Genomic DNA, 25,698 nt, shown 5'->3' on the forward strand with positions numbered 1-25,698 from the left:
ATAGAGCTTTCTTCTTCACACGGGACTACAAAAAGCCGTCCAGAACTTTGAATTTTCACTAACAATAGTACGCTACTGACCACGTCTCAGTTGGCTAAGACACCTGCCTCAGGCGATGCACATTGTGTGTCTTTTTATTGTTTAATCAAGAAAATAAACAGAACGGCACACGCGCCAGGCCCTCATCAACTTAAAATGATGATTAAATACATTTTTGTACTCAGCAATACCTTTCAGCCTTCATATGGCTAAAGGGCTTGGACAAGTATTACACAAACCCCGTGGAGCCAACATGTTATTCCATTGCGAATGGTGCGCTCAGTTTTGGGAACGTGTTTTGTACTCAAGGAAAGAGATCGAAATAATTGTTTTTGCATTTTCCCCCAGATGCAAACCTTGGGATGAAAGTAATCCATTACTAAACCCAACTATCCCAGCAAAATGTCACCGTCAGAATGTTTTAGTAATTTATGCAAAAAGAAATCTCTAACAGGGACATCATGAAAACATACTGTAGTTTTAGTGTATCGTCTTTTCCTGGCAGTGTACTGTGGGGGTTATTCTGGTTATTCTGGTTTACACGCCCGCATGCAAATTCGCATGCGAGCGCAATGTTTTTTATGTGCTCATGCACATGTGCTGGGTGTCTGCTGCCATGGCAAAGAAAGTGTTCGCTGGGCACAAGCACCCAAGACTGCAGCCGTGCGACCGAATCCCATCAGGGGAGGGGCGGGCGGACCTGCGAGCAGCGTCTGGGGGACTCGCAAGGCTGCAATTGTAGCAGCCTTGCGAGTCAACCAGAATAAGGTCCTGTAAGTGCTGTGCGGTTGCCTGTGTATTCTGCTGGGATTTAAACAAACCATATAAAGCAATTAAGCGTTCTTTCTGTGACACAAAGTTTTTTGTGGTTCTAAAGCAGAACAATTGTGGTGAGATTGTGGGGTGGATTTGGAGGAAGACTTAGGAAGGATAGGCGCTAGTGCCTAACCTTCCTACACCACAGCCTAACTCTCCCCGCTAGTGCCTAACCTTCTTACACCGCAACCTAACTCTCCCCGCTAGTGCCTAACCTTCCTACATCGCAGCCTAACTCTCCCCGCTAGTGCCTAACCTTCTTACACCGCAACCTAACTCTCCCCGCTAGTGCCTAACCTTCCTACACCGCAGCCTAACTCTCCCCGCTAGTGCCTAACCTTCTTACACCGCAACCTAACTCTCCCCGCTAGTGCCTAACCTTTCTACACCGCAGCCTAACTCTCCCCGCTAGTGCCTAACCTTCTTACACAGCAACCTAACTCTCCCCGCTAGTGCCTAACCATTCTACACCGCAGCCTAACTCTCCCCGCTAGTGCCTAACCTTCTTACACCGCAACCTAACTCTCCCCGCTAGTGCCTAACCTTCCTACACCGCAGCCTAACTCTCCCCGCTAGTGCCTAACCTTCCTACACCATAGCCTAACCATCCCCGCCAGTGCCTAACCTTCTTACACCGCAGCCTAACCATCCCCGCCAGTGCCTAACGTTCTTACACCGCAGCCTAACTCTCCCCGCCAGTGCATAACCTTCCTACACCGCAGCCTAACCATTCCTGCCAGTGCATAACCTTCCTACACCGCAGCCTAACCCTCCCCGCCAGTGCCTAACCTTCCTACACCGCAGCCTAACCATTCCTGCCAGTGCATAACCTTCCTACACCACAGCCTAACCATTCCTGCCAGTGCATAACCTTCTTACACCGCAGCCTAACCATCCCGCTAGTGCCTAACCTTCCTACACCGCAGCCTAACTCTCCCTGCTAGTGTCTAACCTTCCTACACCGCAGCCTAACTCTCCCCGCTAGTGTCTAACCTTCCTACACCGCAGCCTAACCCTCCCTGCCAGTGCCTTACCTTCCTACACCGCAGCCTAACCCTCCCTGCCAGTGCCTTACCTTCCTACACCGCAGCCGAACTCTCCCCGCTAGTGTCTAACCTTCCTACACCGCAGCCTAACTCTCCCCGCTAGTGCCTAACCTTCCTACACCGCAGCCTAACTCTCCCCGCTAGTGCCTAACCTTCCTACACCGCAGCCTAACTCTCCCCGCTAGTGCCTAACCTTCCTACACCGCAACCTAACTCTCCCCGCTAGTGCCTAACCTTCCTACACCGCAGCCTAACTCTCCCCGCTAGTGCCTAACCTTCCTACACCGCAACCTAACTCTCCCCACTAGTGCCTAACCTTCCTACACCGCAGCCTAACTCTCCCCGCTAGTGTCTAACCTTCCTACACCGCAGCCTAACTCTCCCCGCTAGTGTCTAACCTTCCTACACCGCAGCCTAACTCTCCCCGCTAGTGCCTAACCTTCCTACACTGCAGCCTAACTCTCCCCGCTAGTGCCTAACCTTCCTACACTGCAGCCTAACCTTCCCCACTAGTGCCTAACCCTCCTACACCGCAGCCTAACTCTCCCCGCTAGTGCCTAACCTTCCTACACCGCAGCCTTACCATTCCTGCCAGTGCCTAACCTTCCTACACCACAGCCTAACTCTCCCCGCTAGTGCCTAACCTTCCTACACCGCAGCCTAACTCTCCCCGCTAGTGCCAAACCTTCCTACACAGAGGCCTAACCCTAACCCTCACCGCAAGTGCCTAACCTTCCTACACCGCAGCCTAACCATCCCCGCTAGTGCCTAACCTTCCTACACCGCAGCCTAACCCACCCTACTAGTGCCTAACCTTCCTACACTGCAGCCTAACTCTCCCCGCTAGTGTCTAACCTTCCTACACCGCAGCCTAACCCTCCCTGCCAGTGCCTTACCTTCCTACACCGCAGCCGAACTCTCCCCGCAAGTGCCTAACCTTCCTACACCACAGCCGAACTCTCCCCTCTAGTGCCTAACCTTCCTATACCGCAGCCTAACTCTCCCCGCTAGTGCCTAACCTTCCTACACCACAGCCGAACTCTCCCCGCTAGTGCCTAACCTTCCTACACCGCAGCCTAACCCACCCTGCTAGTGCCTAACCTTCCTACACCGCAGCCTAACTCTCCCCGCTAGTGACTAACCTTCCTACACTGTAGCTTAAACATAACCCTCCCCACTAGTGCGGGTGATGGGCGTCCTCTCAGGTGCTCAGTAAGCTGCCATCTTCTCTGCTTACTGTGTCAACCTGAATCAGCCCCAAAGTATCCAGCAAATAAACATATTGGAAGGGGAAGGTTATTCAACGCTGAAAAATCATTACGCATAGAACTTCAAATTATCTCAGAGATGTAATCCAAACCCCCATGCGAGACTCCTAATCCCTCCTACTGGGCCATCCAGAAAAAAAATGTCATATACAGTACTTTGTGACTTGCAAAACACATCGCTAATTCCTTGGATTTTAATTATAAAAGTGATTAAAGAAAGACATTTCAAGTATTGTCCTTATATGCCAAGCCGCCGTTATTTCTCGGCATACAGATGAAGGAGCGATTGTTGTGTTAGCCATAAAGTCCTCTAGAATCACAGCTCAGAGGTTGTCTATCTGAATTCCGAGTCTTCCATCCGTCACGCAGGTATCATGCTGGGAAGTAGAGGGGGCAGCATGCACCGGTCTGTCTAAGCCGCCATCCGCTCCTAGCTAGTAATTATTTCTCGATGCCTAATGGAGCAGGTTCACAGGGGTTACATAAAGTGGTGTATTAATCATAGAGGAAATATAAGCCAACAGCATAACACACTTGCTTGCTAAGATTTGTATTGCACACAATGACCTCTTCCTCGGTTCTCAATGTGGGTGGGATGGGAAACGTACACAGAGTGTGACCACAAAAAAGTACTAAGAGATCACTTAATTAGTGGAATACTTATCACCTCCTATTTGTGATGCTAAGTATTATAATTGTGTTAGAAAGCAGCTCTGATATTTGTCCCTAGCTAAGTAACGGCCTAATATCCGATCGCCCACGTTGTGTTATTTGCCAATTATCGGAACGTTGCTCTATAGCGGTTGTCCCATTAATCGCCACGATCAGTTCCTTTACAGAGATGCCTAATTTATGATTGGACGCCTGTTATTTAATGCCATTGAAATAGAAAGTAGAATGTATAAAATCGAACTCAAAGTTGAAGACGTCAAGATATTAACCGTCGGATGCATCATTGAAACTGTCACTAGCCCCTTGCCAGGTAGAGAGTATAGTCTCCGATGTAGGTGACTAAGCGGTTAACTTCGCATCCGGTTCTGTGACACATCCACCCCACCACCGTGACACGCCCACAACACGGTACATCACCATGTGCCTGAGTAGCAACCACCCAGTCACCGCAGAGGAACGGCGAACACATTTCTGATACAACTATTTATTTATTACCAGTTATGTATATAGCACACACATATTCTGCAGCGCTTTACAGAGAACATTTGAACACTCACATCAGTTGCTGCCCCAGTGGAGCTTACAATCTATATTCCCTACCACATGTACACGCACACACAGACATTGTAGAGTTAATTTGTTGGGATCCAATTAACCTACCGGTATATTTTTGGATTGCAAGAGGAAACCGGAGTACCCAGAGGAAACCCACACAAGTAAGGAGAGAATATACAAACTCCGCACAGTTAGGGCCATGGAGGGAATCGGGTGTGGTATAGCACACCAACAGTTGAGAACAGTCATTAGCCCGACATCGGACAGACAGCGGGGCGAGTGCAACAGAATCCCTTGCGGGCTCGCTGCGCTTGCCAAGCTGCGGGCATAGCCACCTATACTGTTCTCCCTCTATTGGGGTCGTGGACCCCCATGAGGGAGAATCACCGCTGCAGTAATATGGCAGCCGCGTAATGTCAGTGATACCATTCCTGAGAGTCACATGAAGACCGCTACCTGCTTCATGGGAAAAAAAGGGGTAATGAATCTCATTATGTGATTATGTCACCTAGCCAGACGCGTTACCTTAGTAACAGCCTCATTGTGAGGAGCGGAACAGAAAATTCCATCTGAAATTAGTCCAGTAGTTTCAGTGTAAATTGCTTGTATTGTGTACTGGGAGGTTTGTAAGGTTTGTGCACCCCCCCCCCCCCCCTGTTAATGCCGTTCCGTTCATCTTTCCCCTGAATAGGATATCAGAAAATCTATTTACTAACACACATTATGTCATTACAGTCATTAGGGATCCATTAGTGTGAGGTAAGGGGTGCAAAAAAAATAAAAATGACTGCCCCATTGGCAAATTACTTTTTGCATTTTCCTTAACGCACAATTTATCACGCCATTAACCTATTCTTTGCAGCGGAATCGCATCCATCTTTAGAACTCTCTCGCCTCCTTTCCCAAAGCGATTTTGCAGATTTCTTGTAGACTGATAGCATTTAAATCTCGAGCATTTCAGAAACATATAAAGTTTAAAAAGACTCCGAGTGCACGGATGACTCAGTCCTGGGGAGGCTCTCGGACGGGCTCCGCCACTGTATTTTACTGCACATACTGTTCGATTTAAAAAGGTGATTTTTATGTTCCTTTGTGCTATAAAAACATACATTTTCTTTCCATTGTGTGGCCGATCCGCAGATAAGAGATTCCCTATTTCCCGGAGATAAAGGCCGCCACACTTACAGACATGTGCATTAGTTCCCATGACAATAAACCTGCGCATTAATATATATTTGATGCAGGCTTCGGCATCGAACTGAAAGGAGACCTTAAGTGCGGTCTGCGTCGGCCGGAACCCTCAGCGCATCTGCTGATATTTGTGGGACGCATCTGCATTTAAGCCTTGCGCCCGCCTCAGAAACAGACCCTTAAATGGTCAATTTTGGGCTTCAAATTTATCTTTAAACGTTACGTTGAGAATGTTTTTTTATTCACCCCCAAAGTAATAATTGTAGAGAGCGGGTGACCCTGGCATACAAGTCACACAATCCAGTGTTTGGATCATAGCCGTTTGATGGACATCTTGATTGTCATTGCAGCAGCCAGAGCAGATAATGAAAGATAATTATGGGCCATAAAGACAGATTTATACAAACTGCCGGAACGTCTAATAGATGGAAACAGGCCGCGTGTAACAGTAGCCTGACAGTAAGCATTAAGCCATGTTCTGTATCTGAATTATCGTATGATCACAAGAAACTGCACTTTCCTCAAAGGTTGAAATGAGGATAAGTCTTTTATTAAAGCAAGTAAATGAAAGGGTGCACTAATGAGCCTGGTACCTACAGTATAACATGTGTGGGGTAGGGCTTTTAGGAAACTTTTGCTGGCAGGAAAATGTCAGGATATGATTTAGAAACGCAATCCTCTAAAGCCCTACTTGTGCATGTGAAAATTGAGGGGGCGTGGCCTCCCAGTGGGGGGGTGGGCCACGTCCCCATTTTGGACACTGTGGGGGGCATGGGCAGCGCCCTAAGAGCTTCTGGCCATGCCCCCAGACCCTCTCTCTCACTAAATAGATGCTGCCAGCGACAGGCAGGGAAGACTCCCAACTCCCCCCCTCTTCGCCCGGGTGGGACGCGGGACAGTCACACAAAAAAAAAACGGGACGAAAATCGGAACAGTTAAAGGAATAAAAATAGAAAGCAACTGGGCAAAACTACAGGCCCGATTCAGACCCACTTGCTGGGCTGTGAGTGTTCGGAGCCCAGCGAGCAGGTTAACGGCGCCCTGCCGAAAAGCCGCCCCTTTACCCGTCCCTGTGGACATTGAGGGGACATCGATGCAGCATTTATGGGGTGTGGTCTGGACAACGCTGCCGTGTCACTCGCAACCGATGCAGAACATAAAAATGGCAGCGCTGCGCCTTCCAGGGTCTTCCCTAATTGCTACCCTAATTTCTTCAATGTGATCGATATCTAAATGGGACCGCAGCACAGGGTGGGCCTTTCCATGCTGGGTGGCCTTGTCCTGCGTTTCAACAAAACTGCGAGTGAAGCTGAATTGGACCCTTAGGCCCAAAAATAATATACTGTACTGGGGCTGTTGTATGAGAAGTGATAAAGTGGAAGATAACGCACCGGACAATCTGCTGTGTTTGAAAAACGACAGTTGGGAGTTGATTGGCTGGCGCAATATGAACTTCCACTTTATCTCTTCACCAGGATTAATACATCTGCCCCCCTATGAGATACAGGTGGCAGCAGCAAGATTTCGGAGATATGTGCTCAAGCTTAAGAGCAGACTAACCGCTTACCTCTAACGGTGCGCTGAATACCAGCACCATGACCGTGTCGACCTAATGACCCTGTTGACGCATGTCGACCATCAGTCATGTCGACCTTCCTGCATGTCGACCTTCAGTCATGTCGACATAGTGGTGTCGACCTAATGATTCTCAACCTCATGTTTGTAGACCTAGTGACCGTATCCCTATACAATTATCCTGATCTTTCCCCCTGAAGCCTGGCTGTGCGGTCTTTGTTGGATGTGACAATGGCTGGCACTAAAGGGAGAACGTTGCGTATTGCTGGCTGGCGCTACACATGGCATGTCCTGGTAATGAGCGTTTCTGTAATGCAGGCTTAGGATGAATGCTGGCCGGCAGCTGTATCCATGACATTATAATTTTCCAGCAAGTTGGCTGAATTCAATAATCTTATTAGATTTGCAGCAAATTCTAACTGCTACATGGGATACGTGGGAATTATCGTGTCTGGCCATCGGAAATTACAAACTCAAGTGTTTCAACAATTAACACTTTAGCAAAACTAATAATCAAATGGGAGGGTGTCCGTCCCTCTTTCCTGCATCCGAATGGCTACCCTTTTTAGTTTGTTATTCTCTGAGATGAACTAGCGTTACGATGGGTCTGATTCAGACTTGCTTGCTGCAATGCGAATTTGCAGCCTGGGCGATTATTGAACGGCTTCTGTTTTATCGACTAATTCCAATAGGAGAACCACACCAACTGCCCCCACAAACATCACCAGCCGAAACTCACTGGTGGTTGGTGCGGCTTTCCTATTTGAATTTTGGAGTGCGCTGCTGCCCCACCCCTGGATCCGGCACTGGTTGTGACCATTTTTTTGGACCCGTCTCAGAACACAACAGTCTCCGATGTTCTCTGCAACAGCAAGCAACTTGATTATGTTCTAGAACATTGCAGCTAGCCTGCTGCTGTGTATCCCAATAGCTGGGCAACATTGTGAGTCCTCATTAATGCAAGAGTCTCTCATGCCTATCTCATCATTAAATGTTCTGCATTTGCTGCGATGATTGATGCTGGTTCATTGTGTACAGGAAAGGGGATTATTATGTCGGAGTGACTTGTCAGATTTAACACTTCAGTGCCTACATTGATTTGCGCTGAATTACAGACCACCATGACATCGTGTTTTTTTCCCCCCAGCAATTATTTCTTGAATAGGAGAAAAATAAAGAAGAATATATAACATATGATAAAACAAACACGTACAAAGCCCAGAAATTAAGCGCGTGATGCTTAGGTCTCTCTGAGATTACAGACTTGTATTGCCATACCCGTCCAAGGTGCTACAGATGGAGATTTTATTGGAGGGTCTTAAGTACGACTCGCCCTAAATATCCGGAAGACCACTGAATTATTGCTGAGTCTTATTATTGCTGAGGTGCCCATACACTAGGATGATTTTGGCCGATTTCACTCGATATCAACAGATCGGGCCAAGAAATGGGTTTGACATCCCATCCAACCTCATGCGCATCGGGTCGGACCCTACAGATTGAACCGCCTGCATATAAAGTCTATCGGATCGTACCCATCAGCGGCACATCGTGGGTGCTTTTTAGCACCCACAATGTATTGGGTCCATTCCGTAGGTGCTGCCGCTGCCTGCCCCGCTGCTGCACCTCCATAAAGTGCCAAATTGTAGGTGAGCCTCCCTGGGAGCTGCCGGAGGAGCTCAAGGGGAATTTGGTCCGACTTGTCCTTAGGACAAGTCCGACTAGTGTATGGGGGGCCTTTACACACCCCCATCACAGCCGGACACTTTCATGCATCCAGGCCCCATAGTAAAGTTGACGTCAATTCAGTGTCGTAGCAAAAGCCCCGCAGACCACGTAGTGGCTTAGGGTGGTGGCACCTGCGGTATGCAGATTCCATGAGGTCTGGCTAGAGGTCCTACTTGTTAGGAAAGTACAACACATAGAGTGTTACCCAGAAGTGCCGTATTCCAGGACCATTAATGATGCCAGTGAGCATGAAACGCCTGACAACAAGCATGAAACCCCTGGCAACAAGCATGAAACTCCTGGCAACAAGAAGCAAACCCTTAGCATGAAATCCCTGGCAATAAGCATGTAAGTTATAATTATAAGTTGGAGGATAGATGAGGCAATTCCCAGGCACCGTGGCACATGGGAACTGAGATTTCCGTGTGGCATAATGTGAACTGGGGGAAATTCAGGTGTCTAATGCATTTGTGGCACAAAGAGGATTTCCACATTATACTTTGAAATAACATCACCAGCATACCGCAGTGACTGCTTTAGCGGTAGGGGACCCCACCAGTTGCTTGATCCGAGACTCCCTACAAACTTTGATCCGATCCTGCCTGTATCTCCCAGCCCCCAGCCAATGGCGTTGCAGGTGATCCGATGCATTCTCACAGGAGGTGTTTACTTATATCAGATGGCACCTACTCCATACCCATATCTGTGCCGCGCTGCTGCTGCTGCTTCCATGGAAACCTCAGCAGTGGCACCTCCGTCCACAGCAACCCCTGTATAATCTGTGTAATGATATCTGCCATTGGGGTATAATAAATTACTGAGAGCCTCATTTAGAGGTGGACACAATAGCGATGTTTTCACAGCTGGCGCAGGGCTTTGTGCCCACCTCTGAATCAGGGTATGAGAGGGTGAGGTGGTGGGACATGAGCTTGCGCATTTCCTCCCCATCTCTGTTCTCACATTAAAGTGACCATACACAAGCCTTACTCCGTGCTGCCTACAGGTACAATAAGCAGTGTCACTTACATCCATGAATTCAGCGTTGGCTTTGGGACCTGTTGTCTCGTTCAGAATCTTAATGGCCACAGGGATCTTTACCGTCTCCCCCTCTGGTACCCAGATGCCCTAAAGAAGACAAAAGAGTGGAACAGTCCGCTTAGTATATCTATCAATGCTAGGACATTCTGTAACACTGGTTCCAATATATACTATATGTGACTAATGCTAGACAGGCATTGTGTATGTCTTGCAGGTGCAGGTCCTGATTGGCTGATTGCCTCCAAACTCCTCCCACAGGCAGTACTGAAAACAATAGCGTAACTACTGTACAAATACCTTCCATCTGTACAAAAAAGGATTAATTTTCAGACACTGATGTCTCTTGTGTATAGGACACTCTATTGCATCATTACATTGACGACAAATATGGTAATACGGCATTTGCATGTACTATTAGTGACATCTGTACACTATCGGAATGCTTTCTGTACAATTTCTTGGTGCAAAATGACACCTTCTATAACGGGACGAGCTCCCATGCTCCAAAAAAGATGGCAAGCCTTCTGGAGCAGGCCTCCAACTGACCACATGCGCAAATCCCAAACATCATGGACGGGCCAAATCGGCCCCAATGTACCAAAGGATGCACTGTCATTTATTTAAACGCAGTCTGTAAAATGGCAGTTAGAAGCGGATTGTCCGGTACTTTTATCTCTCTCTGCAAAGTTTGATGGGTACTTGTTTCCTAGCACGGCCACACCGATTTTCATCGGGGTGGTCGTGTCGGAAAAATCGCGTCGGTCGCATCGCAAATGCGATTTGGTCGCATGCGATGCGACCGACTCGATTTTTTTATTGAATCCAATGTGAAAAGGGTCCCTGGGACCCGATTTTACATTGGATTCAATTTAAAATATTCCCTAGACCCCCAAATTTAACACCGTGAACCCCAACCCACGATTAACGCCAACCCAAAGCGTAGCGAGCGCAGCGAGCCCGCGAGGGGCGGCGGTGCGCATCCGCCGACCTTTTCATTCCCCTACGATCCACGCTTCGGGTTCACGTCAATTGTGGGGTGATGACGGGGCCATATATAATGTGAAATGGGTCATATTGGCCCATTTCACATTGTTTCCTATGTGAGATGGACTTAATCAAGTCCATCTCATCTTGTGCCATTATAATGGCACAAGACCGACGCGATGCTCCCGATTTCAATGTTAAAAATTATTTTAACATTGAAGCCTATGGCAAAATCGGGGGCATCGCGTCGGTCGCGTCGGGGCCAATGTTAATGGTCCCGACCGACCCGATGCCCCCGATTTTTCCTTTGCCGGCTAAATGGACCTGATTTCAAAGGAAATCGGGTCCATCGTGGGCATCGTGTACCTTAACTTAAAGGTACACGATGCCCAAGTTTGTTGCCGTGCTAGGAAACAAGTACCGTTTGATGCATCTCCCCCAAAGCACCTATAATTATTGCCGATGCATTCCAAAGAGTTCGGTCTGTTGTTTGGAAATGCAGATTTCCTGCGCAGGAACATACCGCATCGCCACATTTACCTGTATATTAGATGTGCGCTGTTCTGTATGCTGGAAATGAATTATTCTGGCACACAAGCTGTTAATTAGAATGGAAATCTAGAGAAACTGTGCCTTGCTGAAGCGAGCTTGCGAGTATACAGCGAGCCCTGGGGACGCAGAGAGATGCCTGCCAGATGAATGTCAATGCCAGGTGTTTGCAGAAGGCATACCAGCAAAACGCAAACAGCTTCAGGCCAGAACATCCCTGGATAAAGAAGTCGCTTTGTCGTGCAACTAGATAGTGCGCCAGCCGCAGCAGACCGGGGAGTTTACCGCTGCTCGCCGGCATGCTGGGCTTAGCTGATACGCTTGCGCCTGAAATGATATTACAGTTCTCGTACCATTCATCCTCCTTGCGTTCAACCCCTGTAGCTTCGTGACTGACAAATACAAATGTTCCGTGTTTAATCCACATGACATGGATACATCTGTATCTTGCAAACATATTATCAGAACTGTACTTATTATAGATATGAAATACTGGAGTCCCCAGTTCTCATCCTCTCCCAGATTAAGGGGATATGTATTAAGCAGTATAATGGTCACATAGCGACAAACCAACAGAATTTTGGATTGTGCAGGGAAATAATGGCGTCATTTGTGCGCCTTGAGAAACTAAATGGTTATTTTGGATAGTTTTATTAAAATGTGCCCATTCATTAATAGCTGTCAACCTTCTGCTGCAATAATCGTCTGTATGTGCCACATAAACTTTACTGTACTCACTGTTCTATGCGATAGTTTAAACAGCACAGGAAAGAGCCCAAAGGCAGAGATCTTCCTTGCACTATGATTCTCACCTTGTAGACTGTGCCGAAAGCTCCAGAACCCAAGATTTTGACTCTTTTCAGCTCCGTTTCCTTCAGGATTCTAAGTTGCGCCTGATTGGGTGCTGTGCCACTTGGTGTTAGCGGTTCTACTAACTGAAAAGCAAAACGAATGCATTATTGTACTTGAAAATTACCATTCAACACTCATATATGTTATGAAACGGCGAGGATTTATTTCCCCAGCACCCGCATACAGTAATACAGAGGCAACTTATGAATTTCTAATAGTACAACCTAAATTCTGTGCAAATAGAACCAGTAAACACTTGGATCAAAGGGACAGTAAGTGCTCTGATAATTGTGCAGGATTCATAAATAATCACATAACATCTGTCTGTAACCATATGAAACCGTCAGTATTGTATATGGAAATATTCTTTTAGGTGTAGTTTCCCTTTAAGAAAGATAGAAAACACAACATGACAGGTATATTTATACAGCTGGTAAAAGGCAACAATTGCCCAGAGCATGTTCCTTATTAGCATGAAAAAAGTTTTGTTTAATTAATATTTAATGTGAATCCGGCTCAGTTTGACAGTTTCGTCAAGTTCCATTGAAGCATATACAGTATATTCCTCGATTACAAGAATCAGAGCAGCTTATAGTTTTAGTATTTTTTTTATTTACATATAACTGACCGGTATTATTATACTTGTCATACATTAATTTTGGACATTTGCACTGGGAGATACCGCGGAGGTGGCGGAAAGACAAATGCAGTGGGCGTGACAACAAGGATTGGCTTCCTTTTAGCCCAGCCCCCATTGAGCAATTGAGGGTGTGGCATAATTTATACAATAATGCAGAGATTGTCAACACCCTGCAGCAGACCATCAATAAAGGGAACAAATTATACCAGTAAAATCCACAATTACACTACCTGTTCTGCTATTACTATCTGAGACTGGTGACAACAGGATATTGTGTGTAGAATTTTGAGTGAAAAATGAATTGAATCCATTCTGGAATAAGGCTGTAACATAACAAAATATGGAAAAAAGTGAAGCGCTGTGAATACTTTACAGATGCACTGTAAATCTTTTCAATTGCAATGTGTAGTTTTCATTCGGGATAAAATAGCTTGATGCATAGGATGTTTAATGAAATGCAACAGGTTATGGGTTTGAATCCTATCCTAAGCCATATTGCAGAGACCGGGACGTCATTGATAAATATACTGTTCCTGTATGTTCCTTTATTCCTGGGATCTTTCCAGTTTTGTACTTTCTAGTAACAATATGTGTTTTAACAAACAAAAGTCTAATATGTAATCCATTATACCTAAGGTGCTGCTACCTTAGCACTTAAAACGATGTTACCTTACAAACATATTATAAAGAATTGAAATAATATGTTGACAAATTACTGGCCTTGATTATTTAGGGTTCATCTTGATCTAAAGCACCTATAGTAATGCTGCATTTTACCTGGTCTCTACAAGGTTGGTATTAGTATCTAATCTGATCTGCATAATATTTATATATGTGCACATGCGTTTTACCAACAAATGGGACCTACCACAACCGTACAGCGTAATCCTACCACAACCGCACAGTGTAATCCTCCCTATGCTAGTCATACAGTATATACAAAAAAATATCAAATTACAGTGTGGATTCCGTGGATTGGCCAAACAAAAGCAGAACTGGAAGATTCTAAACCAGAAACATCACAATTCACTCTGAAGAAAATGTAACCAATAGCTGAAGACATATTATAATAGGTTACACGTCAACTAGTGTCCTCTTACAGCCCTGATGCCTACTACCATCTAATCAAGGATTTGGTATGTCTGAGATATGTACTCTTGGCTCAGGGCTAATCTTCAGCTCCAATATGTGTAACTATAGTAAACAGTAAAATGATTTAAAAGGAAATACATTAATATTTCATCAGGGTGAGAGGCCTAATTTTTTTTTGTATAAAGTATTTTTATTATTCATAATATTACAATTACATAGTGAATAAACTATATTAAACTTTTTAGGAGAAACATATCTTCCAATTATTTATATTCATGTATAATTACTTGAACATATATAATATATTATTGTAAACAAATATGTCACTAATAAATGGAATAAATATTTTGTTAAATAAAAGTATATTTTCTTGTCATAACTATATTTTTAAGTCCTACAAAGATTAGTATTAAATTTTTTAAACATACAATATCAAAACCAGTCTCGATTATCAATTCAACAATAAGGCAGTTTAAGGGCTAGCTCAACTTAGTGTGACTTAAAGAGAATCATGAAGCGAATTTAAGGCAAAATAAATAAATAAATACATTTAGAGGAATAGCAATTACATTACACTTTGCCATACATTGACTCCACCCACCCAGACCATATCTGATCATGTTTTGCAAGAGTTTCTCTAGAAACACGAATATATTTTCATGTTGAATAGTATCGTTAACCAGGGCCTTCCAGGATAAAAATATTGGTCTCTCCTCTCTCCTTTGCCATCCAAACTCTTGCAATACACACATATTGCTTGGTAGCCCTAGAATATATTTCTGTGTCAAAGGCACCAAGTATACAAATTTTAGGCAAGAGAAGTACCTCCCGTATTATTTAAGGCATTTAATACTTGAGACCAAAATCTTCGAATAATTGGACAATCACAAACAAGATGCCAGAAATTACATTGATCTTGGTTACATTTAGGACAGGTAGCTGAATTTCTACCCCCAAATTTAACTAAACGTGAAAGAGTCATATAAGTCCTGTACAATATGAACAGCTGTATCTGTTGGAATCTGATCGAGGTAGTGGCAAGACGAGGAAATTCTCTAGCGGCATCCCACTCCTCCTCTTCTAAGAAACCCAGGTCAGCCTCCCATTTTAGTCGAAGGGCCAACAATGGATCTATATGATGCTTAGACAATAAAAAGGAGTAAGCAATAGAGACTATTTTATTTTGACCCAAATTTGAGATCAATATTTTAATTGGTGAAGAAACAATATTCGGAGCTCCTTCCACAAATTGAGTCTGTAGGGCAGTCATTCCCAACCACGGTCCTCAAGGCACACCAACAGTGCAGGTTTTAGTGATATTCAGGCTTCAGCACAGATGGTTTAATCAGAATCACTCAGGTACTAATTAAGTCACCTGTGCTCAAGCCTGGATATCACTAAAACCTGCACTGTTGGTGTGCCTTGAGGACCGTGATTGGGAATGCCTGCTGTAGGGTGTGCCTAAGTTAAAGAAAATGGGAAAATATCTATGAGGAAGATCAAATTCTTCTTGTATTTCTTGAAAAGATTTAATATTATTATCACTGTACAACTGACCTATTGTTTTAATCCCTCTTGGGCTCAATATCTGATCACCTGATATATTTCCCAATTTAGCGAATTTTCGTGAGTGCCATAGAGGAGTATCAGGATCCCAGTCATTCAACTCTACAAAAGTCCTCCATTCCTTCCAGATTCGTAGGGTCTGGGATATTATGGGGGGCCCACGTTTGAGTGTGTTATCACTCAGTAGTAATTTTATTGGACTATAATCTGGTGCAGTTTGTAGTATAAAGGCAAAAAGAAGAGAATCTGGTAATTCCGGATGTAACCATAATCTTATATGGGTTAATTGAGAGGCAAAATAGTAATATTTAAAATGAGGGAGGGCCAGAGCTCCATCCTCCCTGGTCCTTGGAAGTGCATCTAACCTAATTATGGGACGTTTATTTGCCCAAATCAGAGACAAAATTAAACTCTTTAGCTTCCAACCAGCAGGAATGTAGACTGGAGACTGTTGTAATATATACAGGACCTTAGGCAAAATTATAATTTTAATGATATTAATTCTGCCAGTTACGGTAAGCTGGAGCTTAGACCAAACATTCATCCTGTCTCGGAGATGGGGTAGAATTGGCAAGATATTCTTAGAGATGAAATCATTAGTAATGTTAGTAATCTGAATGGCTAAATATTTAAATTCATCCACCCAACATAACGGTAAATTAAGTTCAGGAGAAGTCGGGAGGGAACCACTTAAGGGCATCATTGAGGATTTTTTCATATTGATATTCAAGCCTGAGAACCCTCCAAATCTCTCAATACCATTGAGAACTATTGGCATAGCCCATTTGTAATTATGAAGCAAAAGAAGAAGTTTATCTGCATATACAGCAACAGTATCCATTTTTTTGACCAATCCGAAGGCCAGCAATACCCGAATGTGTCCGAAGTTAGCAGGCCAGGGGTTCAATAGCCAGGGCAAAAAGGGCTGATGAAAGGGGACACCCCTGTCTTGTAGCCCTATTCAGGGGAAAGGAATGGGATATGAAACCATTAACTGAGAGAGTGGTGAGAATATAAAAGTTGTACCCATTTAAAAAATGCTGGGCCGAAGCCCATGCATCTCATGACCTTCCAGAAGTACAGCCACTCGACTGAGTCAAACACTTTTGTATCATCTATCGAGACAATAACAAAATGAGTGTCCGACTCACGGGAGGCCTGAAGATACATATAAAATCTCCCCAAGTTAATACTTAAAGCCAGTCTGATCTGGATGTATTATTGAGTGGATAACTTTATTTACTCTCATGGCTAGGATTTTAGCAAGAACATGTGCATCGGTGGGTATCAATGATATAGGTCTATATGAGTCTGGCTGTCTTGGATCCTTCCCCGGTTTTGGAAAAACAATTATGATGGCTTCCGACATAGCAATTGGAAGGATATTATCTCTGAAAAGATTATTAGACAATGTTAAAAATCTAGGAGCATGTGTTTTCAAATTGGTCTTATAAAGTTCTATTGGAATACCATCAGACCCAGGGGCTTTACCACCTAAGAAGGACCCAATGGCCACCTTGACCTCTTCCACCGTGAATGGGGCATCCAGACTATTCCTAGCTTCCTCCGTTAGTGCTGCAAGTTCTATTGACTTGAGGTAAAGTTGTAGATTGTCCTTTGATCATGCTAGCCGAGAGGTATATATATATTTTTATAAAAGGAAATTAATATATTAGCTATTTCTGGAGTTTTAGTGGCCGGTATACAATCTTCATCAAGTATTAAAGCTATAGTATCTACTGGACGGTCTGCTTGGACTATATTTTTTAAATAGCTGCCATTTCTATCTGCATGTTGATAGTGTCTATGTGTCCAAAATATCATAGCTCGTGTGTTCCGATCTTCTAAACGCCTGATCCAGGCCAACTGAGCTGCCTCCCACCGGACCCTGGTTTCAGTCAGACCATCTCTTATATATTGTGCCTCCAGTCTACGATATTCGGTCTCTAGCTGTTTCCTTTGATACCGGAAATATTTTAAGAGCAGCAATACGCTGGATTAGCGTATCTCTCATATAGGCCTTATAGCAGCCACAAACTACTGCAGATGATGCCGAATCCACATTATTGTCAAAGTACTCGTCCCACAATTTTTCAATGTCAGCAAGGGACCCACACTGTTGGAGCCAAAAAGGATGGAGCCTCCAATGTGACTGTCCCCTCCGACAATCTACGTTAATAACAAGGGATGGTGGAGAATGATCAGAAATTCCTCTTGCCTCAAATTTTACCGCTTCAAATCTTGGAACTAATGCATGAGATATTAAGGCCAAATCAATACGGGAAAAAGGATTGATATGATTTGGAGAAGCAAGAGTATTGTTGCACATGTGGACGCTTTAGCCTCCACACATCCACCTATCCCAGAGAATCTAGAAACTTTGGACCGACCCCCTGCAGAATACAGAGTAGGATTTTCCCTCCGTTTATCAAGGGCAGGATCAATTAAATTATTCAAGTCTCCCATGCATATAACCGGGGTGCCAGGGGATTTTGACGTAAAAGAGGCCGCCTGTTTTAGGACTTCATAAGAGAACGGGGCGGGATATAAATGGCTATAATAAAAAATTGGTTGTGAGTGAATTTTACAATCTAAGAAGACGTACTTTATCTACCTAACTTATCTGTTTTTACAGATATTAAAAGGAAATGCACCGTCAATCCCTCCTTGAACCTTTTTTAAATATAAAAAAAAAAGGTACTTGTTTCCTAGCACGGCCACAATCTTAAGTAATCGTGTCCCTTAATTAAGGGACACGATTACCCCGATGGACCCGATTTCTTTTGAAATCAGGTCCATTTTGCCGGCTAGGAAACAAAAATCGGGGGCATCGCGTCGGTCGGGACCATTAACATTGGTCCTGACGCGACCGACGCGATGCCCCCGATATTTGCATTGACTTCAATGTTAAAAAAAATTTTAACATTGAAATCTTGTCGTGAACGGTAAAATATCGGGGGCATCGCGTCGGTCGGGACCATTAACATTGGTCCCGACGCGATGCGACGCGATGCACCCGATTTTTACATAGGATTCAATGTTAAAAAAAATTTTAACATTGAAATGGTGTAAAAATGTAAAAAAATGTGAAATGGGTCAATATGACCCATTTGACATTATAAATGTCCCCGTCGTCGCCCCACGATAGACGCCAACCCGAAGCGTGGCGAGCGCAGCGAGCCCGCGAGGGGCGGCGGTACGCGTCCTCCGACCTTTTCATGCCCTACTATCCACTAGGGCGTGGAGTGAGAATAGAATAGTGTGGCGAGCGCAGCGAGCCACCGAGCCCGAAGCGTGGCGAGCGCAGCGAGCCCCGCGAGGGGACGCGGATACCTTCACAGGTAAACGCGTCCCTTCGCGGGCTTCACAGGTGTCCGTGGCGACGCGGACACCTGTGAAGCCCGCGAAGGGACGCGATTACCTGTGAAGGTATCCGCGTCCCCTCGCGGGGCTCGCTGCGCTCGCCACGCTTCGGGCTCGGTGGCTCGCTGCGCTCGCCACACTATTCTATTCTTACTCCACGCCCTAGTGGATAGTAGGGCATGAAAAGGTCGGAGGACGCGTACCGCCGCCCCTCGCGGGCTCGCTGCGCTCGACACGCTTCGGGTTGCCGTCTATCGTGGGGCGCTGTGTACGCGCTTCAATTTGGGGGGGTTTGGAATTTTTTTCATTCAATCCAATGTAAAATTGGGTCCCAGGGACCCAATTTACATTGGATTTAATGAAAAAATCGGGTCAAAAATCGGTCGGTCGCGTCGATCGCATCGCATGCGACCAAATCGCATGCGATGCGATCGACCCGATTTTTTTCAGCACGACCACCCCGATCTTAATCGGTGTGGCCGTGCTAGGAAACAAGTACCAAAAAAAATGTAAATGAAATAAAATTAGAGAGCAATGAATAATTACAGCCCCCATAGCAAGGGGAGCCCCCGGGTGACCTGCTACTGTCCTCAGATCAGTACCTAGTAATTGTCCATAAAAACTTTAGAAACAGTGCAACTGTAGTTTTTGGTTTATCATCAAACAGAGAGTTTATGTCACATAGACAACAATATATATCAGACTGAGGTGACTATTTATTAGACAGTGGTAACTATTTATCAGAATAAGAAGACTATCAGATGTGGGGGTGATGTTTACCACACTAAAAGGGAACATTTATCAGACTAAGGGAACTATTTATCAGACTAAGGGGACTATTTATCAGACTGAAGGGAATATTTACCAAAGGAAGGATCTATTAATCAGATTGAGGAGACTATTTATCAGACTAATGCCCCCCATACCCGGTCCGTTTTTTCGGTCCGTTCTGTACTTTTAAAGTACACATCGTATCGGAGCGCATTCCTAGTGCATGCATTGTGCATGCACTGCGATCCGATACGATGTGTACCTAGTACAAAAAGTATGTGCAGCACATACTTTTTGTACCGTACTATGTGATGCGCGGGAGCGCACATCGCATAGTACAAAACGGAGCCGGACGCAACGGAGCGCCTATGGGCTCCTTTAGACTATAGACTATTTATCAGGGTGAGAGGCCTATGTATCAGACTGAGGTGACTATTTATTAGACTGTGGTAACTATTTATCAGAATAGGGGGGGATGTTTTAACATCCACACTCCAGCTCCTCCCACCTTCACATTCATAATTATCGCATATGCAGTAACATATGCGATAATTATGGCAAAGGACAGCTCTTGCGCTAAGAGCTGTCCTTTGCGGTGAGAGTCAGCGGGTCCCATGGCTCTCCCCTCCCTCCCTTACCCGGTGCTGCTGCTGCTGTGCCGGGCTCTCCTCCTCCCTGCACTCGGAAAAGGATCATAGTGCAGGGAGGAGGAGGTAACAGGTCCGGGCAGCACAGCCCAATAACGGATTTTTACCGCATTTTTAGTTTCGAGAATCTCCCCCTAAGGGGACTATTTATCAGACTAAAGGGAATATTTATCAGGCTGAAGGTAATATTTACCAGAGGAAGGATCTATTTATCGGACTGAGGAGACTATTTATCAGACTAAGACTATAGATGAGACTGAGGGGAATATTTATCAATCATTTTATTTTTGCTGCAAACGATCACCAAAATCATTGGCCGAGAAGAAATACTGTCCCAGAGCTTTAGGCGTTAACTCACATGTGTGCTGGCCCTACTTCTGCAGAATCGCTCATGCTTGCCGGAGAGCAGTAATATTTCCAATGGCAACCATTTCATCAAAAACAAAATAGCCCTATCCCCGACGGTAACTTCCTGTTATCATTGGCAAGCGGACTAATACACCATTATTAAATCAGTATCCTGGGCTGTAAAGGGTAAGAATCATCAACCACATCTCTGTCAGCCCTATCTGTCTGCCACTCCGTTTAAGAATGTCAGCACTCACAGGCAGGGCCCTCTCCCAAAATGTTAATTTTCCTCTCTTGCTATTGCTCAAAGCAACCGACTACTATGATTGGTTGCTATGGGCAACATCACTTGTTTTCATTTTTAGAATCTTTAATAAATATACTTCTTGGATTATTTTCTACTCCATACTTCTTTCAACGGCGCCTAACCCTAGTTCTCTGCCACGATTATGCCCGTGTCCTGCCCCCAATGCAACAACGAGGATGAAAGATCTCCTGGGAACATATAAACCACGTGTCCGTCACATAAAAGCAGCATGCATATAAGGTGGCGAATCCCGAATGCCGCACTGTCCTTGGCAGCAGGATCTCACCTCTGTCTCCAGGAACCTCCGCAAGGCTCTCTTCTTCTTAATGCTTTTTCTCCTACTATAGACGGCGAAGGTCAGCCCCATGATGACTATAATAAACAGCCCTCCAATGACACTTGCTGCAATCAGGGGAGTTCTGCCATTGAAGAAAGAAAACAAAAGAAGTTCAGTTATAACGCTGTCACGCGTGGACCCACGGACACTAAAGCAGCTGTAACCGGGAGCAACGGACGATAAAAAAATAAAATTGAACCTTAAGCCCTAAAATCTAAGGAATGACGGTCCATTCAATTAAGTCTATGAAAGTACAAATAACATAAGTAATGGATTAACAAAAACGGGAAGAAAAAAAGTGACTTTTAATACATTTGTTAAAATGAAAGCGCATATACATAAAAATGGACAGACATCATAAGATTACAAAAGGCGGATCACAAAATATTAGTAAGGTAAATAAAGTTAGTTACCTAATGGAGAATAGTATATTGTGTTGTTGTTTATGGGTAATTCACAATAACTCATATGTCCAACGCAACACAGCACATAGGGGGTTATTTTGGTTCACTCTTTCTGACAAAATCCTTCTTAGATGGACAAAGCCATGTGCACTGCAGGGGGGCAGATGTAAAATGTGCAGAGAGAATTCGATTTGGGTGAGTTATTTTGTTTCTGTGCAGGGTAAATACAGCCTGCTTTATTTTTACACTGCAATAAAGATTTAAATTTGAAGTAAAACCCCACCCAAATCTAATTCTCTCTGCACAAGTAACATCTGCCCCACCTGCAGTGCACATGGTTTTGTCCTTCTAAGAAGGAATTTTTCAGATAGAGTGAACCAAAATAGCCCCCATAGCCTGCTGCCAGCCAGTCACACACTGCTGACGCCACACAGCTCAAAGCCCGTTTCCAGCCAGTCACACACTGCTGACGCCACACAGCTCAAAGCCCCGCTTCCAGCCAGTCACACACTGTGTCCTCGCACAGGGCACCCGCAGTTTAGAGACACCAGAGCTGATTGGCCGGTGATAAAAACCAGACACTTTATCACTTCACTGAGATTAATAAATCTGGCCCTGTGTGAAATCCCGCAAGGCTGACCGTGGCTTCAGAAGCAAATCCGTGGGCGGCGCTGTCCGTGGATGTGTCGTGGGGAAATTGGAGACACAGCTGAATCATGCTGTTTGCCGAAATCAGTACCAGCGGCCTGCGCGATCAAAGGGGAGAGTGTGGGGGCCCCGGGATTACTGCCCCTGTTGCCCCTCCTTGGATCCGGCCATGTCAAAGGTTTACGGGGACACTGAAGTCAGTTGGCGCGTTTACTAGTTGATAGCTAAAGGAATATACTATGTTCTTCTGTTTGTTTCCCGGAGCTTTCTACGCTACATAGACTGAGACACAGACAGACATCTGATGACTCCGGAATATCAATTTTTGCATTGTTATCGTCTAAAGCCTGGCTTGTATGTAACTCCATATTTACCATAAGTTAATATGCTTCCTCTACCATTGAATTCTACCAGATGCCGGCCGTTAGAATGTGGAGGAGTATTCAATTTTACACTTTATCATGTTTTCTAGATACCACGGAGGGTGAATTGACAAAGGAGTCATACCCATGCCTGGCGGATGGAGAAAGAACCTTTTAAATGCACTCACGTCTGGCCTGCGATTCAGCATTAAGCACAATCCTGTGGGCTGCAGTGGAAGCTAACGGCATCAGCAGTTTTTACATGGATAAAGCAAGCCTACGGAAGCTCTGCGCTAATAGAGAGGTGGCTTTCTGTACACGGAGATAGGCAGTCAATTATCTATTTAATGAAGCGATGCACTGATTATAAAGACGGTTTGCAGTTTGCTCCCCCCCCCCCCTTCCCCTTCCTCCTGCGCATTAGTTGTGCTATACAAGGAGTGCTGGGTTTAGTGGGATTTCAAAGCCTTATAACCTGGATGATGTGAGTCTTATCTCATTACCGGCTGCTGTAGCGTAAGCTTAGTAAGAATGGTGTGTTAATTCGTCCGGGATACAATGCAACAAGGTGAAGAATCAGTATTCGGATAAGGCTAATACCCAGCCAGCTTGGGAGCTGCGCTTCTGAATTACAAGAACACCTACTCTGTAATGTACAACTGCCGCAGAATACAAACAGGGCGAGGGCTGGCGTTCTGTTCCGTCTAGAAAAATACAGTTCTCCTATCATTTTCAAGGTGGACGTTGTGTGGGTGGGATAATGTGTTTCTGGGCCTCTGTAGTAATTATGTAAGCATGGAGTGCCCTAACTGCGTTCTCTTCTAATAAAACACTCTACGCATTCATTTTAATACAGTTACAAAGCCACTATTTAAAGTTAAACAGACAGTATATTGATTTTATCACACAGGAAACTAAGCTTTTTATTACCCCTGTATAGGTTTTAGCAAAATGTTATTGTTTTGTAAAACACGTTTCTCACTATTGGAAGTATTTATCAAGTTATCTGCAGGATATCCCACTTGTTTTCTGGGGGGACCTGCAGTGGCATCACGAGATGACGTCAAAGTGCAGGCTCCTTCTCAGTGATAGAAGCGGAGTGCTGCTCTGTAACATTACATGCAGCTCCTGACTCCTCTCACTGTGTAGGAGCCAGCACTGCAGCAACAGCTATCTCTAGGGGAAACCCACATCTCCCGGACTTCTTGAGTGACTACAAGGGGGGTCTGTGTCAAAACGCACCCTACCTGTGAGGCCATGTGTGCCTTAGGTGTGCAATATACCGGGTGTGGCCTCAGGCAGGGACACCAGTGGCTACTCGGCTATGTTAATGATTTATCGGCTATGCTAATGATTTCCCATAGGTACTACGGAGGGATGACAGCAGATATCTTCACTTCCCCTCCATTTACGGCTACAAAACAGCACCCCTAGTTTTTTTTATATATAGCAGAGATTTTTCGGAATGTGATCCCCCAGGTTCCTCTCCGTATTCCGCTGCCCACTAGTGTGCATGCACAGTAAGCACAGAGACAGCAAAACAGGAAGCAGAATGATAGCATAAACTATCCCTTTGTTTCCAGCTCTTTGCCGCGATAGGCTCTCGGCAAGAGGATAATAGTAAGTTGTGTGTGAGCAGGAGGACCAATAGGATGCTGAAGCTGCCAATCTGCAGCTTTTTATTGGTCGGCAACGCCCTACTCCAATAGGCTGTACACAAAAAGAAACAGGAAACACAAAAAAATGCAATACTTTCCGAAGAATCACCAGAAAGATGGCGCTGCTGGCAGCATGTATAAGGTGATTGTGAGCAGAAACATACAGGCATGTCATATATACTGTAAGCTAAACCTATCTGGGTAACGTTTTACATCTTTGCAATGAACTCATCAAAGAGAAGCCATTTAGTCAGCTGATTTGCTGAGCCTGGAAGCGGCAGTCACTGTCGAAATTCCTTTTAATGCAGTAATTTCTAATAATTGCCAGAGCGCAAATTTCGAACAACAATTTGTTGAAAAGGCACAAAAATACATTTACTGCCCTAGAACAGGTGGCGAATATGTGCAGGGATTAGTCGCACATTAGCAGGTGTTAATCTTATACTTACTGAAGGTCTAAGTAAACTAATTCATGTAATTGATGTTTATTTGTAGCTCGCGAGATGTGTTTGTGTTATACAGTATGTGGGAAGTATAGAACTGCATACAGTAATGACACACAGGGGTTATGCTATGTCATAATAAGCGAACAGAACTGACACTTCAATGCTACAATTTACATGCTCGGAATGTGCATCAAATCACATACAGCAAATCACATCAGCAGATTAATATTCTGATTTCCCATCAAAGAATAGAATCCAGCTCTCATACATCTTGGGTATCGTTTACCAATTGAAAAATATACACTAATTTCAAATATTTGCAAATATTTATAAGCAGCTGTATTAAAATATACCCACGGTGAGATATGCACTATTTTTCTAATTGATTTTGCTTACGGAAGCAAAATCAAATAGAAAAATCGAATGTTTTTTCTACATTCGATGCAGATTCGATCCCAATGCGCGCTCCAGTGTAGTGTAAATCGAATAGAAAAATAGTCTTGGCAGCCAAGACTACTGTATATACTAGAAACCTAATAGTATATAGTACATATCAAATGTGTTCACTGCAACATTCGATTCGATGTCCATCTCCTGCCTGAAGCCAGTGTTTATCTAATAGCAAATGGAATGAAAAATCAAATAGAAAATAGTAAAAATCGAATAGAAAATAGTAAAAATCGAACTGGAGTAAATTAAGGTTAAATACTCCATATCTAATAGAAATCAAATTGAAAATGGAATTGAACCGCGTGTGTGCACCATAATGATTATTTTATAAATAATTAAACAAACA

At 44.4% G+C, this 25,698-nt stretch overlaps 1 protein-coding gene across 2 annotated transcripts in view; it reads right to left on the reverse strand.

Moving 5' to 3' along the window:
- ERBB4 (erb-b2 receptor tyrosine kinase 4) overlaps window positions 1-25,698 on the reverse strand; it is a 690,947-nt gene that overhangs the window by 123,855 nt on the left and 541,394 nt on the right. For both annotated transcript variants that reach the window (XM_083154478.1, XM_083154479.1), the window contains exons 17-19: window positions 21,334-21,466; window positions 12,274-12,396; window positions 9,917-10,015 (exon numbers count right to left, since the gene is read on the reverse strand). In XM_083154478.1, coding sequence (XP_083010604.1) covers window positions 9,917-10,015; window positions 12,274-12,396; window positions 21,334-21,466 — 355 coding nt within the window. The remainder of the gene's footprint in view (window positions 1-9,916; window positions 10,016-12,273; window positions 12,397-21,333; window positions 21,467-25,698) is intronic.

This window comes from Crinia signifera, chromosome 7 (assembly GCF_055691185.1).
Source record: "Crinia signifera chromosome 7, ASM5569118v1, whole genome shotgun sequence".
In the NCBI taxonomy this organism is placed as follows: domain Eukaryota; kingdom Metazoa; phylum Chordata; class Amphibia; order Anura; family Myobatrachidae; genus Crinia; species Crinia signifera.